The 18679-nt window shown below is 34.3% G+C and overlaps 1 protein-coding gene across 1 annotated transcript; it reads left to right on the forward strand.

Moving 5' to 3' along the window:
• Nucleotides 1–1223: 1223 nt before the first annotated feature.
• On the forward strand, nt 1224–14484 carry LOC138693244 (uncharacterized). The gene is made up of 6 exons (XM_069817063.1): nt 1224–1447; nt 6250–6439; nt 7265–7344; nt 8110–8251; nt 10739–11712; nt 13569–14484. The coding sequence occupies exons 1-5, from the start codon at nt 1379–1381 to the stop codon at nt 11473–11475; spliced, it is 1218 nt and encodes a 405-aa protein (XP_069673164.1). The 5' UTR covers nt 1224–1378; the 3' UTR covers nt 11476–11712; nt 13569–14484.
• The last annotated feature ends 4195 nt before the right edge of the window (nt 14485–18679 follow it).

Genomic DNA, 18679 nt, shown 5'->3' on the forward strand with positions numbered 1-18679 from the left:
GGCAGGAATGTGAACTGTTTGGAAATACGTACTGTCGGGATATGGGGAGAGGGTTAAGACGATTACTTACGTATTTGTTGACATTAACTTCGACGGTCAACATGGACACGGAGCATTTGATTTGTGTTGTGGAATGTTACCGTACGCAACCGATGATAACAAATACCCTGCGTACGACTTGCCGGCGCAAAACACAGTTCGAAAGAGGTTATGGTAGCACACAGACCGTACAGACCGCCATCTGTTGCTACGACGTTCAAGTTATACCGTACACGTTCTCAAGTTCAGATTGAAGAACGCCTTAAATAATAGGCAACTTCTCTAACATATAAGCTGAAACTCGCTTCAAATCGGTGACCCAACAACAGTGACGTCATGACACACTTTGAAATGAACACCCAGTATAGGGCCCGTAAAGGACAAAACTAAAATTATTTCAATAATTTATTATCATAATATACTGCTCTATTAAACTGACTGAGCCACCGACGTGGCTCAGTCGGTTAAGGCGCTTGCCTGCGCTTGCCTGCCGATTTGAAGTTGCGCTCGGGCGCGGGTTCGATCCCCACTTGGACTGATTACTTGGTTGGGTTTTTTCCGAGGTTTTCCCCAAACATAAGGTGAATGCCAGGTAATCTGTGGCGAATCCTCGGCCTCATCTCGCCAAATACCATCTCGCTGTCACCAATCTCATCGAAGCTAAATAACCTCATAGTTGATAAAGCGTCGTTAAATAACCAACTAAAAACAAATAAACTGACTGATCATATTAGGAATAAATTATTCCCAATTATGATTTCATTATTAAATCAACTACTTTCTCACAAGACGCTATGAAATGTGTCATATAAAACTATTTTTATCTCGAAAAGGAAGCAAAAAAAGTGCAAAATTGTTTAAACTTATTTGTTTGAAATATCTAAAAAAAATAACTCCTGTAATTAGTGACATTACTTACGGTTCACCCTGTATCACGTTGTATGTGTATATCTTTCAGATTTAAACATCTTGCAAGAGGTCATGATTTAAATTCTCAAAAAATTACAATTTTATATGCTATTATATTTTCTATAAAAAAGAACAACTTCTAAAGGAGAAGAAAAGTATCGGTTTATATATTGCAAATATCAGGGACTACAATTTAATAAAACTAATGAAGGTGGCGTTGTACCCTTGCACACAGAGCACACTAGCTCACCATCTGGCATCATTTATCATTCGATATCCTTATAAGGAGAACTCTCCCTTCATTTCCAGTCAGCAAGGTGCACGAGATAGTCGTTTTCTCACTCACGTCTGAAGTGATTTGTGTTATTTTACTCCTCATTTTATCCGTGTTCGTCTTTTTTAGAGTCAATATAAGAAATTACTGTTCGAAATGGTCACAAGTGATTTACGTCCAAGTGTACATACTTCGAGAGCCAAAACTACTGGCATTGTGGATTTGGTAAGTAAAATACTATTGAATTGCAAAGTATTGCGTAGAAGAAAACTCGTTCATTTAAAAATTCGACACGAGTTCTTTAATATTACCGAAAATTGAAATGATTTTATTGGAAGTACTTATCTATTATTTACATTTTTTTTAAAATAAAATTGTTTACTTTGCTTTTGAAAAATGCTTTGAAAGATATGGTTTTGAGAGAAGGGAGTGCCGTAGATGACGTTAACGAATTATCTGAGGAATGATACAATTATAACTTCTTTCCTCCTTAGTTTTGCTCTTTCCTTGAAATTTTCTCCTTAAGTTATACTACTTTTATTTATTTTTTATATTCCCTTTAAAAATTCATTTTTTTTTTCAAATGAATAAAATGTAATCCAGGATAAATTGTATAGTCTACGCTTTTGTTCATTATTCTAATTTTATGACCTATTAGAAACAGTTTAATAAGAAACGGAAGTAGTTATTACTAGTTTAGGTCGGTCGTGTTGAACAACTAAATAATTGCATTTCAACAGATAATATTTCAATGACTGATTCTTCATGAAACTGTTTTACTAATATTTCGATGGGAACGTATTACTAAGGTTTAGACAAGACATGTCAAATTCAAGCTTTCTGAGATTGGGTACCAACTACAGGTAATGGGAAACAAATGTTTCCGACTACTTACAGTTAGTTAAAAGAGATGAGGCATTAGAGAAGGAATAGACGAGAAAGTATACAGGGTGTAAGAGGTATAAGTGATGTCATTTTCTTAGTCGTCGTGGACGGTCTACAGCAGCTGTCCTCAGCACAGAGCACCCTGAGGCTAGCGTCTCTTATCCGCGGAAAACACAGTGCACCATGGTGCACTCGTAGCTGCTAGCGGGTATGTTCTCTACCTCTTCCTGCTGCACAACGGTGCACACGGGACGGCACCTCTTACCCTTTGCACATTTCAGCGCGTGCTGACGACCACTGGTCTACAGGATCAACAAATTTCCATACAACATAGGGTCAAAACTCCATAGTTTTCCCCCCCAAAAAAACTCTTATTTTATTTGCGTTATACTGCTTATATCGTTACTAAAATTACGAAAACAATTACATTAGTAGATACATCTAGCAAAGAGTTAATATTAGTTTAAATACATATTTGTGTGTTCTATTACGTTTTCGTGAAATTAAATAAAAATGCATGTTTAAATTTGTTAATATTCTGGAGTGAGAGTCGTGGCAACGTGTTCAGCAGGCAGTACTCTGCACAGTACTGTACGTACGAGTCAGATGAGTTCAAGCGCCCTGTCCAAAGGTATACTGCCGAGCGGATGAAAGTTTAGTACAGAGTATTCAATAAATAACTTACAATGTCATTTACAGTTAAGGAACATCATATGTTATTAATTTATGGAGAAAGTCTTCTTAATTCAAATGAGACAAGGAGGATGTACCGTCAACCTTTTTCTCAAAGAAGGTTACCTAATCGGCGAAATTTTGTAGCAGTTTCTCAACGATTTTTAGGAACTAGGAATCTCTTACACCGTTTCGAAAATCACACAACTAGAAATTTGTTTAAAAATGATACTGCTTTACGGAAGCGGGAGAGATTAAAATTTTGCATTAGAAAAATTTCGAGTGATTTTGTACAGAACACCATTATTGTTTCTTTATTAGACATACAATAAAAAATGAAGCAATATTCTTACATAAAATGTAAATTTACCATAATATTCTATTAATGACATTGAAAGTTTGTATTTGCTGCTCGTTTTATGGAAACAACAGTATTATCATGGTCCGCTTCTACATTAGAACAGAGCATCTGTACCGGTATGCCTGTATCCTCTTGAGCTGTACTGTGTGCTTTATAAATCCATTCCTCCCTATCTAACAACGTTCCAAAATGTCCAATATTGTAAACTTTAATAATTAGTTAAATATAGCAATTAGAAAAAATGTAAAAACTTTTTTCTTCCTTATGACCTGAATAATCATCACTTAAAATAATTACAGTTATACCCCTTACACGCTATATATATTTATTTTAATCTGAAAATTGTGAAAGAAGCGTTTAAGAAGAACTATTAATAATTTTGTTTGGAATTATTAATATTGTATGGATATTTTTGTTCTTATTGAATTCCTATTATTTTCTGTTTATCATTAAACTTCCAGGGTTTGTTATTCATAACTTATTTAAAATACAACACTGATAGAAAGCTTCAGAATAAATTCACTTCATATTTAGCTAAACTTTATATTGCTATCTTGCTTCATAAGGAACCGAACTTATTTCGCAGAAGTACTGTCGAATAGTTTTGTCGCGTTTCGCCACTTTTTTTGTTGGCTCCTCTGTAAAGGCTTGTGATTGGACTTTAACTATTTCTTGAAAACATTTTCTGTGCGGAATTAGACTTCTACAACTGTTTAAAATAACTTGAAGAAAAGGACCCTTTAAGCAACTGTCACATGATTCTCCCGTTTCGACAACCCTGTGACATAACCACTCGGACGGACAATACCTGTAACTCTCATCAGATGGTACTCAGAGTAAAGCTACCGCAAATAACTGCACTGAAGGACGACCCACACCAATCCGTTTTTAAAATCCATTCTGACATGTATTATAAAAAGTGGAATATATTCGAGTTTACTTTCTGTTCTTAAAATTACAATCAAACCTTAGGAAGGCATACATTTTATATTTAATTTTAAAAGTTATATTATAAATAAAGGAAATAATTCTTTAGTCCAATATACAGTCAACTCTGGATATAGTGAACTCTGTTATAGTGAACATTCGGCTATAGTGAACATAAATCGTTGGTCCCGCTTCGCATACATTAATATTTCAGTTTGTAGTAAACTCTCACTTCGGTTACAGTGACCTTAAAAATTGAAGTTACAATAATTACATCCTGAAAAATTCTTACTTGAACTCAGACCTTCTTGTATAAAATTGAAAGTGTGTGTTGAGAACAACATAAATGAAGCTGAGATTCCGATGCCTTTCAAACGCCATCAATCCCCTCCCAGTTTCCATTAAGTGACCCTGGAAATTCCAAGGCTGAGTACGCAGTAACACCATAACAGCGTTTGTAATTCTACCTGATCAGTCTGTTTCTAGTGTTCGAATAGTGAATGTACTGTATAAAAGTGCCGAAGCGTAAAGTGTTTTCTCTGGAAGATAAGGTGAATGTTATAAGTGCCATTGAACGTGGTCTTTCGCAAGCGGACGTGGATCGACAGCATAGTTTAAGTAAATCATCAATAACAGTTTACAGTATATTGTGTAATTCATTCCATAAAAATAAAAAAAATTAATTACTGTGTACTGTAGTGTTTTATTTTCTTGTTCACAATTTCATTCACTGCTGTCATTTAAGGTTAGGGGATTGACACTTCGGATTTAGTGAACAAAATATACAGGGACATCAATTTATTTTTACTTCAATTGTTATTGTACCTGAGCTTTTGAATGTACTTCACTCCCACCCCTTCTACTAAGGAAGTTCCAACTCCACACAGAACCAAGACCGCAGATAGTAAGCAGTACTGAGTTACTGAGTATAGTACGTTCCAGAAATATGTTCGCGTTTTCCAGTGACGAAAGGGCTTTCAATATTGAATCATATTTTCGCACAGGTACTGTCCGTTTGCCTACGTCGCATCCCGATTTCCCCCACCTGCTTCTGCTCGCCCCTCTGTAATAGCTGGGCTGTCTTAGCTCTTTTCTGAAAACATTAATTTCTCTTAGGAATTGGAAGTTTACGTAATATCATACAGCTGTTTAATTTAACTTAAATGAAAGGGCCTCGTTAAGTAATTAACTGTCACGTGATTTCCTCCCTTTCTACAATCCTGCGGCATAACCACTTGGACGGACAGTAGATAGCATGTCTGAGTAATTTTATATTTTCGGGTGGGGCAGAAGTGAAGATTGAATTCACTGTACGTAGAGTAGGTACAGAATTATTTCAACATGAGTTACTAGTACGAAGGACGAAACTGGCAATTAGAATTAGCTGCAATAGTCTATAGTGCGATAATATGCACAAAAGAACTGAAGCCTGTATCGAAATGAACGGCCACCATTTTCAAAATTGTGTTTAAATATTCATATTATGATTATTTTTCAATTTAACTTAATTCTCTATATTGTACGCTAATGTGCTGTAGACAGTATAATATACACTGCATAATGAATACGTTCGCATGGATAACTCACTTCGTGAGTAAAAACACTTATTCTTAATATAGTACTGTACTTTGATTAAAGAAAAACCTAATGAAATTATCAAACTCAAAATCGCGATATTTCCTAGTTTACGTAAATGGATGAACTACTTTTCTTCCTTCCTATACCTAGTAGAGTGATTTGTGTTTTACGCCAGTATCATCGAACTCCAGTCTTGGATGGGGGAGCAAGCGGTGTTTCCGGTTCTCTAAAGGTATAGACAGGTTAATATTAAAAATGTTAGTAAAAATAAAATGATGTCCCTGTAAAAGTCCTCAGAGATTCACTATATCCGGAGTTGACTCTACATGAATAAAACTGGAAAACAGTAAAATGAAAAGCAAGTATCAATGTTGATTTCTTTCACAAGAAAAGACAAAAAATTAACGCTCTATCCAGGTCATAAATATAAAGTTGAAGTCAGGCTAGCTAAGTCCCAGAAATAAGTTACAATCGTTTCCGTAGTGAATTTATAGTACCCAACGCTTGCTTTGCGACAAATAAGTTTTTGATAGCTGGTGTTGAATTTTTCACTGCACATTTCTTTAAATAAAAACTAGTAATGATTTATTTTCTTTTTTACTAGTGTATATCAGCAGGCCTGTTACTGATGTTAATCGTGGAAGCTACATTTATAAGTAGCGGCAATGGAAGACTGGCCATATTGATTACGACTAGTTTCGATCTGAATAACTTGGCGAAATTTGAAGATTTAACTACACAAAATAAATACTGCTTTGAAAATTGTGTTGATGATGTGATATTAATATACAATCGTAAGTACGATGTTTTCGTGATCTACATTGCTTAAAAATAGTTTATGAACTAAAAAGTAGCTATTTTTTTAATACTACTAAACATGGACTGTCGTAACTTGACTGTTTCCACCTGATTTGTCTCGAAATGTTACTTCGAGCAGAAAAATCTATAATACAGGATGTACCGTAAATAATGTCATTAATTTCAGGGGGTTAGTCTTGATATTTAAAACAAAGTTTAATATAATTTTGCTCCTTTTTGCTTCCTTTTCGAGATAAAAATTGTTTCACATTAAACATTTTATAGTGTAGTTTGAGAAAACTATTGATTTAATTCCCAATATGCTCAGTAAATTTAAGAGAGCAGAATATTATAATATATGATTTTTGTCCTTTAAGTTTGCAGAAATTTGATGCGAACAAGTACAACATTGTGAAATTCCTTTGTAGAACAAAAATCTTATTGAAGCAAAGTGGTAATCTTAGTGCGGTTTGAACTAATTGTTATAATTAAAAAATTTCGGCTTTCATTAACGAATTTAATAAATAAAATAAAATGGAAACCACACGTCAATGATGAATCGTTATTTTTTTCGGCAATGATAACACACTTGTCTTACTTAGTGTCTAATTTCAATGATGTCTCATGGAGTGAAATATTTCTGTTTGTGTATAATATTACATACAATTTAGAGGTATTTCTCAATTATATTTGTGTGTGAAACTTCTTATTTATTTTAATGTTTTAATTTCTATATTAGTTTCAAATAACATTAATATAGGACCATAATTATTAAATTAATTTATATGAAAATTTTCAACATTAGAACTTTCTTTCAACAGGTCATTACGTTGCACTGTGTTTCACGTTTTTACTTCTGCAATGTGTCGCTAGTTCGATACTTGTATGGGCGACTATGAAGGTAAGGTTCTTGTTTTATTATAGGTCGTAATTAATATAAAAAAGATGTCAGAGGATTCGTAGGATGCCTATAGCTCCTTGTAATATTTAAGTGGTTGTGTGATTTCAAATAATCTTAAATCTTCGCTTGATGAGAATAATCTTAGCATAATCATTAAACAAAGAACTTGAATCTTTAATTAATATCGTAACCAGTAAAAGAAAATTAATAAAACATTAGTTGTTAAGCAAGAAATTAGTAATCTTGAATATAATACAGTATAACCACAGTCTAGCCTTTAAAAGATATTTATTATTAATGTAGATAATATTAAACCTAATATAGAGATTGAAGATAAAATTGTTACAACTGGAATGATTTTATTATTATGGAATTGAACAGTCGCGAAGCTCAATACGTAGTAAATATGCAAACATTAGATAGTTGCTCACCACTAGGATCGTTAATATCGCCTCACTACAGGCAATGCAAAATAATACCGCCACAGTCTATTGTTTCTAGCACCCTCAAAACTCAAGCTTCGTGACTGTATATAGTAGACTGTGGTATAACTTAAGATCATATTCATACTTTATTTATTTTTCCAATTATGTTATATTGCAAGTTGCTGAGGACGAAGAAGCTTGTATAGTATTAGAGAACTGGAAACGGACATTTTTCCCAAGTATATGCCCAAGTTAAAAAAAAAATTGTTTGTAAAGGTATTTTACTAGATAATGTAAGTTAACCAATTGAATCTGATTCTTTTTTATGATATATTTTCAGAATCGTAAGTGGTGGTGTACCATGCCGTGGTTTGTATGCAAGGGAAGCAGAGTTCTTAGTCTTCTTGGTCTTTTCTTCTATTACTACGTGAAAGGAGAGTACTTGCCACTTTCGAGCCAAATAGCAGCATTATTTCAGTTTGGTAACTATGGCAAAACTTACAGTATTATTAATGTGAAATAAGGAGAGATTCTGATAAGCTATGTAGCGCTGCCCTCCATACGAAAACTGAGAGCACAAGAGTCTAACATCAACGAGTTAACCTACAACATACATCTATTCACGAAATTACATAATTCAATAAAGGAATTCATATCAATAACGCATCGGATTCAGAATATACGTATACATATAAATTTTATCTAACTCAATTTGTTGTGATTTTTGTAGCTTGCAAGTTCATTCATATGTACGTACACTTTTTACTGGGTTAATCTGCCAGATAACATTAATAATAATAATAATAATAATAATAATAATAATAATAATAAATAATATCGCATCTGCAGTTCCTTTTCCTCTACGGCCAATTATGAACTAAGCTTAAGTCGGTGGAAAACATAGTTAGACACATCTTTTTATCTGCAGTGCCTGGGAAAAGTGACATAAGTCAGTTTCCACAAACGTTTTTTTGATAATTTATTGACAACTTACGGAACATCTGCCATAAGAAACATAAGTATTTCTTCCATTACAATAATTCATACAGAAAAAAATCAAATCGATATAAACCAGTGTAAGTTGTCAATAAATTGTCAAAAAAGGTTCGTGGAAACTGACTTATGCCACTTTTCCCAGGCACTGCAGATATTATGCTCAAAGTTATGACGTATTTGTTCACTTAACCAGAGCCTTTGAGGAAAAGCGTAATTCCTCAATTGTTTAGTAAACTGTCCGAAGATAGGTATGAACCTCAGGTGATATCAACAAGACATCATTTAAGAGGCAACTAGGCTAGAAGATAATGGGTAGGGTGGCCAGTTTTTCCCCCTCCCTTACATACATCGCGGACTAGCTACATAATATACTAATCAGACTTCAGATGTATACAATTGTTTTTCCTCTGATACATATCGTCAAGTGAGATGTATAGCCTGATATAATAGATTTATATTTCTCTATAAAAGTGATGAAAAATTTAGTTTAACCACGATTTTGAGAAAATCTTTTAAATATTTCGAGAAAATTCAGGTCTGTTGTAAGTATAATAAGTATTTAGAATAATACAAACTAAAATTATGAGACTCTCTTCAGTCAATAGAATAAGTGTCACTTCACTAAATGAGACAAAAGAAGGGCCAATTATATAAATTGTAAATAGAACACTTGCGCACAATGTGTTAACATAATTCCATATATCATATGTATTGTCTTTCAGTGTGTTCTTCAGCCAGGTTTAACTCCTTCTAAAACAGCTGTACCTGTGAATATCCGACTTATTTACAAATACAACTGCAACGTTAAGGACTCTCTGGTTTCATATAGTCCAGACCATTTAACATTATGATATACTTACTAAACTCCCTCTCCCTAGTTATTAGTATACGCGAGAAATGTTGAAACATTTGTAAAATACAATAGCGTATGTAAAATACTGTACTAAATCATTAAACAAAGTGAAAAGGGGGAGATTATAAGAAACGCTCATAATACGAACAATCGCGTAATTCTGAATTGCAAAAGATATGTAGTGAAAAATCATAAGTACGCTTCCTTAGTTGACTATAGATTTAAAAACTATGTGGGATCTACTCTAGAAAACTTACAACTTCATACTAGTTTCTAAATAATTTTGTATTTCCAGGTCATGATTAGTCTTACACAAGCTTGTATTAATCTGAATTTCTTTTGCTTGTAAGTACATGAGGGGAAACTCTAAACCAATTTACTACACCGTAATTCTCCAAATCCATGTTATGTAGATATTAGTACATTATGCAACGAGCTTATAATGGTAGCAATTAAGACGCGAGTATGTTTGTTTATGAAACGAGCGCAAGCTCGTTTCATAATTTTCATACGAGCTTCTTAATTACCATTATAGGCAAGTTTCATACGACTTTTTATGCTCGACCATATTTCTAACTTGAAATTATTCATAAGTATTCATGTTATGGTTATGTAAGTGAGGAGCGGAACTGACCTGAATTGTGAGATGTGCGCAGACGCGAAAGTATTGGTTTTTTCCGATGCACGAATGTCATTGACCTTGATATAATCTAGAGAATAACATGAAGATTAGCCTTGATATAACCTGGAAATTGATTTAGAATTTAAAAACGAGATGAAAAATTGAATTTATTTGAATATTATTTACAATTAACGCTAATTATTATAGTAACAGAACATAACCTTCTGCGACAGTATTGGATTTGCAGCCTCCGTGACTTTTCGCTAATTGTCTTTCGATTGCATATCCCAGAATAATCGATACTTGCGGTTTTATAATGGTACAATTGTGATTTCTCATTGGCTAAACAACTGAATTATAATGAATAGGTGTATTTTAATGAGGTGCATTAAAGGGCTACTACCAGGTGTGTAATTACTACATTTCGGCATGGTCGAGCATAAAAATATTAAAAAGTCCAGGATGGCTGCATAATATATTTTTTCTCCTTTTTTTCAGCTTCGGACTTTCTCTTCTCTCTCCTGGTATTCAAAGCTGTGATAATGAGTCTACAGCCAATTAGACGTCAAGTTCAGAACAATCGTTTCGGAAATGAAAGACGAGAACTTATGACTTTCGACGACGAAGTTCCTGAATGTTCAAGAATGCTTACAACTTTCCAAACGTTTAAAGCAAATAATACAAACAATGAATCAGGAAACACTTCAGAATCTCACCTTGACGAACAACTGGAGCGTAATGGAGTTCGGAGCCGGCGTCTGCATTCGAATCCTCAAGTTCAGAAGTATGATTCAGTCTCAATTTCCTCACAAACAACCGACATTGCTCCCAATGTTAGTGAGCTTCAACATTTGCACGACTCAAACTCTGATATAGATCAGAATACAATAGAAATTATACCAAAAGTTGAGGTTTTAGAGAAGGCTTCTAGCATATCTATAGATATTCGTCCTGAAACTCCTCAGGAATCTGATGTCGAATCAGATACAATCCAAGAAGCTGAATCTACTATTGAATCAGGTTGTCCGATACTGTCTGCCCATATGGCTCGAAATTCCAATACTCTTAATTTACAACTGGACTCTATCGCAGAATCCACATCAACTACAATGGGTCCTATACCTCAGTCTGGTGAAGAGACGCATAATGATGGCCAGATGAAGCCAGTAGGTCAAGAATCGGGTAATGACGTAACTGAGAGAACAATGGAAAAATCAAATGCACCTAACAGCTGAGCAGTTAGTACTCTCTCCAAATAGCGCAATAGAGGATAGTGCACTAAAGAAGTGAACTCCACATACAATGTTTCATATTGATACTTCGTCGACCATGGAATCTGATTCATCCATTCACCTAACTGACCCATTATGCAAGATTTGCAAGTGCTTTTATGATTTCCTAAACAACTGAATACGCTTTCCCTTGGAAACAGTCTGATTACTCGGAACAGTGGAGCTAAGGAAACAGATTCGGTAAGATATTTTAAAGTATTAATCTCCTGAAAATTCCATGTTGGTCTGAGTTTATATATTTTTTTCTCGTGGAGGGTCCGAAAGCTAACACTTCAGCATGAGACAAACTGTGCAAACTCCTTAAAAGAGATTATTGTTGAAGTCCTTAGGAACGCATTCCAGGTGAGTACGTGATTCACTCTTTCGTGTCATTTAATCAGTTTAGCTACAGCATCCATTTCTGATGGAGTCTGCATGAACAGGAACGCCCTATGTCTCCCTGTTGTTATGCAGCCATTTCAGAACGATGGGAACTATTCGCAATTTACGTACTACATCCTGCAACATCCTATATTGATCTGTAGATTGCGGCACCGTAGATAACGCGATTCACTACGGCTTCATCTGTCTGAGAGCTACAATCTATGCCATAGTCTATGGTCTGCCATAGTCCTTCGGAAAGCCACTACGCCTCACTGAGATCTGTGTAGCTCCCGAGACGGATGACATCCGTAGGTGAATTACGGATCACGCCTGTCAGATCTCCTTGTCGACCTGAAAATATTGGTGATGGCAGATGACGTTAAATTTAATTAAGGCGAAATCAGTCCGAGGTCCAAAATCGAAAGTTACCTAGAAATTCTGGTTCCAGTAGTTTGAGGGAAAAATCATGGGGGGAAAAAACCATAAAAGTAACTTGTCCCAACAAGGATTTCAACCCAGCCCCACTTGTTTCACAGTAGGATATGCTAACGGTTACCCCATAGCGGTGGACCTAGGATGAAATTACTTCCAGATACTTGGCTAATATGATGTCTTTTGCTTTAACTAAAAAAATCAAATTAAATGGATTAAAACACATTTTGCATACAAAGCAAATAATCCATATTTCAATTTAAATGACCCAAAATTTGTACTTAGTGCTGCTAGCAGGCTATGGAGGAAGAAATTTTGGACTATATATACTCTGTCAGTCAGGTGGATTTAGCCTTTTGTAATTACCTTAACAAAGATCATGCCTCGCCTACTTTCTTTTTTCTTAACACGAAGATAGAGCATACCTTCGAAACGTTGTCTTATATCGATATTGACTAACAATAGTTCTTGAAGATACTCCGTAAAGTCCACACCTGTGGAGTAACGGTCAGCGCGTCTGGCCGCGAAACCAGGTGGCCCGGGTTCAAATCCCGGTCGGGGCAAGTTACATGGCTGAGTTTTTTTGGGGGGGTTTCCCTCAACCCAAATACGAGCAAATGCTGATGCTGGTCCCCGGACTCATTTCACCGGCATTATCACCTTCATTTCATTCAGACTCTAAATAACCTAGATGTTGATACATCGTCGTAAAATAACCCAATCAAATAAAATAAAAATGCTCCGTAAATTCGTAGTTACATATAACTTTAAATAGTACTGAGAAAGTATTTAAATTTTATTTCGGAAATAACTTGAATAAATAATGTCTCGCAGGATGATTTCCTTGTTCGAGCCTCCGTTAGGAATTAATACGCGATTACACTATAAAACGCTAGACTGTATAGTTTCAATAGGTTTCTCTCTTACGAATGTCGAGTGCGGCAGTTTTCCGTTTAATGTCAACGATTATAACAGGCATTATGAGATAGACATTCGAGTATCATATATAATGGAGTGTTAAAAAAATTCTTATCTACTCATGTATTTTCGTAAATTGTTTAAACAGATGTTCAGTTTTCTGCTATTGATTTAGAAACAATAATTTTAGATACAATTGGAACTTAGTGTTTTGAATTTGTATTATTTTGTATACGAATTTTATCTGTTAGGCTTTGTAACTTAAAACCGGTTAAGGAAGAATTTACTATGTAAATAAAAATATACTTGTTTATCTTTTACAGAACTGAAGTCTCATCCTAAGTGATACTGGCCTAACTACTACTACATATTGGTTCTTCATTAACTTTGTTCATTTTGACTTGTGTGCTGAATTGTTCCTGACGACGACCAACGAACATCTGATTTCATTGACTGTTACTTCTAAAACTAATGTGTTTTAATTGGTCGAAATTTTAGACTGAGTAATATTATTTTACGTGCATAATTTTAATAACTTTTGAACTTGTCTTCCTTTACTTTATATTAACGTTTCTGTGTACCATTTTAGTTTGTCATATATTTGCCATGAAATGAATTCTATTTTTATTACAAAATTTTAACGTATAAATATTAAATCTGAATAATTTCCCTAGATATAGAAAACATTTTAACACACTTGTTCCAGTGCAATTTTTAATGTTTTTAAATACTCAATGTTTGAACTAGGTATAATGAAAGAAGTTATTTATGTAGAAGCCATTATAAGGTAAATGTTACACTGTCACTATCGGATTAGAATAATACTGTAATATGGAGATTTTGAGGTCAATTTGACTGGACAAAAATGCAACAAGAGCTGCTGTTTGTTAAATTAGTTCAAGCATGCAGTTTAACTCAAACTCAGATCTAAGTTATTTAAAGAAAATTTTAATCTTAATTTTATTGTGAGGTTTATCAATTTAAGTTTATATGGTTTATACCTTGCTGTAAAGTAAAATGTAATGTTATATGTGACTGAAGTTTTCTTTAATAAACCACTTGACATTCTGAAGAATAAGTAAATTACAGCTACACCGTATTTTAAATAAATTTCTGTACTTTTCAACGGAAACTTGAGAATTTTAAACTAGTAATACATTTATATACGACTTACATCACCCTTAATGGCTCAATTTCTGTCAAGAAATGGCGTTTGTAAGAGATTACTTATAAAATAAACATGGGTTGTTGAACATTAGTTTATTAACCTTATTAATTGTATTGTAAGTAGCATGGAATGTTAAATTTGAACAATATTTTCTTAATTCTTTTTGTTTCACACAATGCTTGATGTTATCCTCAGCGAAGTCGTATTAATATGAAAATTTTACAATTTTTTTTTTTTCAACGTGTAAAATTTCATACAATTCTGTTAGAAGAGAACATTTAAAATGTTGGTTATTGGCTTTGCAAAATTGTCGGTGATTTTAGTCCCTTAATATTAAAAAAGTGTGATATCACAAGGGCAATATTACTGAGAAAATTTGTAGTTACGATTTTGCATTTTTAGAATTTCCAGTGTCTTTGACGATGAAGTACAAAAATGTTAAAAATGTGGGAACTCAATTATTATTACTATTAAAGCACCATGAAACCTGATACAAATTCCACTTAATTTCAACACTTAAAAGGTAAAAAGTGACTGCATTAGAGGCCAAATCGGCCCAGAACGTTGAAGGAGATTAAGACTCTCGCCTGTACAGATAATTGGCATTAATGACCGTATGGATCTCAAACCCTTCTCGCTCCTGTTACACATCTTGCATATTATACGACGGTTAGGTTTGGTTAGTTTAGAATTTTATTAACCAAGTCCGCGTATGTGCAGACACCCAAGATGTTGCCGACAGGCATGGCCCTTATGACAGTTTTTGTTTCTTAATATTGATAAACAATAATGAGATGGAAGCGGTGAATAATTTCAAGGCCGCTAAAAGTTTTCTTCGTAAAAGACGTATTTTCTCTAGACCACAAATAAAACAGCAACGCGGTCATACGTATTTAACGCTTTGGCGAAGATTAACCGGAAATTTGCTTTCCTTCATTTTAATGATATTCCCTGAAAAACCCCTCCTCCCTTTATTTCGTGGTGATAACCTACTTTAAGTTCTTACTGCATCTACATTTTCTTTTGGTGCATTCAAAACACCGCCATTGTACTGGATGAACCTTGCACTGACTAATAAAGTAAATTATTTTTATGAATATAGTCTCGAATTTTACTACTACTATTTCGAATGTCTTTTCTTTGTCATGGCTCGGTACGGCCCGATGATTAGTGGCCAGCGAGCAACTTCGACTATCGACGTTGGCCTACCGTGTGTATAAGGGTACGTACACGTTGGAGCGACGATAAAAGACATAAGAAGCAGCGATGCTATATCAGAGAGAATTGAAGCATGCATTGTCACTGAGGTGTGCATATTGGAATAACGATAAAAGCGAAGATACATGATAAAAGCGACGAAAAAGATAAGTTCCATTTTCTTCGCTCTTGTCTTTCATATGATCTCTGATTAAGATAATATTAATCTGCATAATTACCGGTGGTTATCAATATATCCGAATATTAATAGATTTATTATTATTTCGGCTTACTAAATTAATTATTGTAGATATTGGCAAATTGATCAGTTGTGTATTTATTCGTCATATGTTATGTGATCACAAGAACCAATCATAACACAACGAAGTTATACTATCTTTGGGATGAGAAACGGGTTTAATTTTGTACTTATTTAAGTTATATTAACCTTGAACTTAGCAGCTGATATTTCCTATAATCTTCTTTCATTAAGTGGATGCATAGAATATCTTCTACTGACAAATCAAAATGTTCGCTTCCCGCGTCGCCGTTGCTCCGATATGAACACTTGATTCTTTGATAATACCAAAGCGTCGCTAGATCGTTTCTCTCATCGTTTATCGTTGGATGAACGATGAAAGAAGCAGCGATGCTACATCAGAGAGAATTGAAGAACGCATTGTCATTGAGGTGTGCATATTGGAGTAAAGATAGAAGCGAAGATACACGATAAAAGCGACGAAAAAGAAAAAAATCCGAGTATTAATCGATTTATGATTATTCCGGCATATTAAATTAATTATTATGGATATTGACAAATTGATCATTTGTGTATTTATTCGTGATACGTTATGTGATCACAAGAACCAATCACATCACATCACAATGAATATATATTATGTTTGGGATCAGAAACGGTTTCAATTTTGTACGTATTTAAGTTATGTTAGCCTTCATTGGAGCAAGATCTGGTCAGCCATCTCGACTTAAAAGGAAATTCCCTCAAGACATCCTTCTTAGTGATACTGACGACTCTTCATAAATTTAACACAGAAAATCATCATATTTTTATTCACATAATTCACAAAATTAATTAGAGGAGCCTTTAGAGTCAACCTCAGCATGATATTCTGCATGTGATATTCCATACCAGAGGTCTGTATAGCAAATTTGCTGGTCGACCAATATTAAACATAAAAAAAAAGTTATGTTAACCTTGAACCTAGCAGCTGATATTTTCTATATATCTTCTTTCATTAAGTGGATGTATAGAATATCTTCTATTGATAAATTAAAATGTTCGCTTCCCGCGACCTCATTGCTCCGATATGAACACTTTATTCTTTGATAATACCAAAGCGTCTCTAGGTCATTTCTCTTATCGTTTATCGTTGCTCCAACGTATACGTACAGACCGATTATTTAGTCCTGACAGCTCAGCGACGCAAAAGAGGGGAAGTAATCGGAGGAGTGGGGAGAGTTCCGGAGTAGAGATAAGGGTGAGCAGTCGGTAAAGGCAAGCGAGTGAATAAACCAAACATCCCTTGGCGTAACTAAATGGACTCGCCTGTCCCACGCACACATCTCCGGCGATTGTCAGGACTTCTTCTTTCTTCTTTCTCTTTTATGGCCTCGGTCACCAGAAAGTGTCCATGTAGCCAGCTCAAATTATTTATACTATAGTCTCTGACTTATCATGATATCCTCTGTGAAGTACAATATCTTCTTTGGTTTCATAAAAAAAAAATCAATATTCCTCATACTTTAATTTTGCTACGTCTAATAAACTTGATTAATATACTTATAATGTCCATATTTGCCGACGCTAGTAATGTTTTAAGATTAGTCGGTAAAGGTATCTTCTTTTGCTGTAATTCCTCATACATTTTTTCCCTATGTCCATTATTTAATTCACACTCAAAGAAAAGATGTTGATTATTTGGCCTCCTATTTCCACAATGACAATAAGGATTTGAAGTTAATTTAAAAAGAAATAATTTTTCCGGGTTTAGTGTATGATTTACCCTCAATCTATTAATTAAAACTATTTCGTTTCTTTTTAGCTTGTATTTACTGAACCATGGAACGTGTAGCCATCTGTTTTCGAGAGTATATAAATCTGTAGGTGATTGTAAATTTTGATTTAACCACCAGGTTTGATTTGCAGTTTGGAGATTTAGCTTCAGTTTTGGTGTGTAGGTATTATACGGAAGCAGTATATTTAGCAGTTTTCCTGAGAGCACTGCTCTTTTAGCCAGGTGATCTACATACTCATTATCTCTTATGTTTGAGTGTCCGGGAATCCATGCAAGTGTGATGTCCAAAAATTGCTGGCGGGCTCTCCATAAAAGGAATCTAATATTATTAAGGTACCAGTTATCTTTGTTCGATTTTAATGTATGTAGATCCAATGTTAAGGACAATGAGTCTGTAAAGATAATTAGTTTGTTGTTCGGTCTACGATTATTTCCACTAATGTAATATAAAATAGCCTGTCTAATAGCCATTACTTCTGCTAAAAAAATAGAAGTCTCACTCGGGAGCTTATATATCTCATAATAATTTTGGCTGGGAATCCAGAACGCAGCACCAGCTCCTGAATGTTGTTTGGATCCGTCTGTATAAATGTGATCGTAATCAATGAATGCAGACAATTTCTCCTGGAATAGAGAGTTATATAATGCTGAGTTATTCTGTGTTATTGGATGTTCTATATTAAGAAAATTTAAATGAATAGGAATCTTATAGAATGATGCCAAATACGGAATAGTATAACTGGGATGTGTTTTGTTTTTTAAAATATTAGGCACAAATATTTCAACCTGCTGATAACTCTTAACCAATGGAGTATTAAGGAAAAGTTTGCGACTATTTCGAGCCAATCGGCCCAGTAATTTTAATTTTGGAAGTAGGATATGAGAAATTATTGCCGTTCTCTTAATTATAAACTTATCTGTTAGGAATTGAAAACGGTGTAAAATTGGGGATATTGCAGCCGTATGCAAGACCGATTTAATCGGCGTTGTTTTCATTAAGCCTAAAGCTATTCTAAGAGCTGTATTTTGAAGT

Source organism: Periplaneta americana, chromosome 17 (assembly GCF_040183065.1).
Source record: "Periplaneta americana isolate PAMFEO1 chromosome 17, P.americana_PAMFEO1_priV1, whole genome shotgun sequence".
Lineage (NCBI taxonomy): Eukaryota > Metazoa > Arthropoda > Insecta > Blattodea > Blattidae > Periplaneta > Periplaneta americana.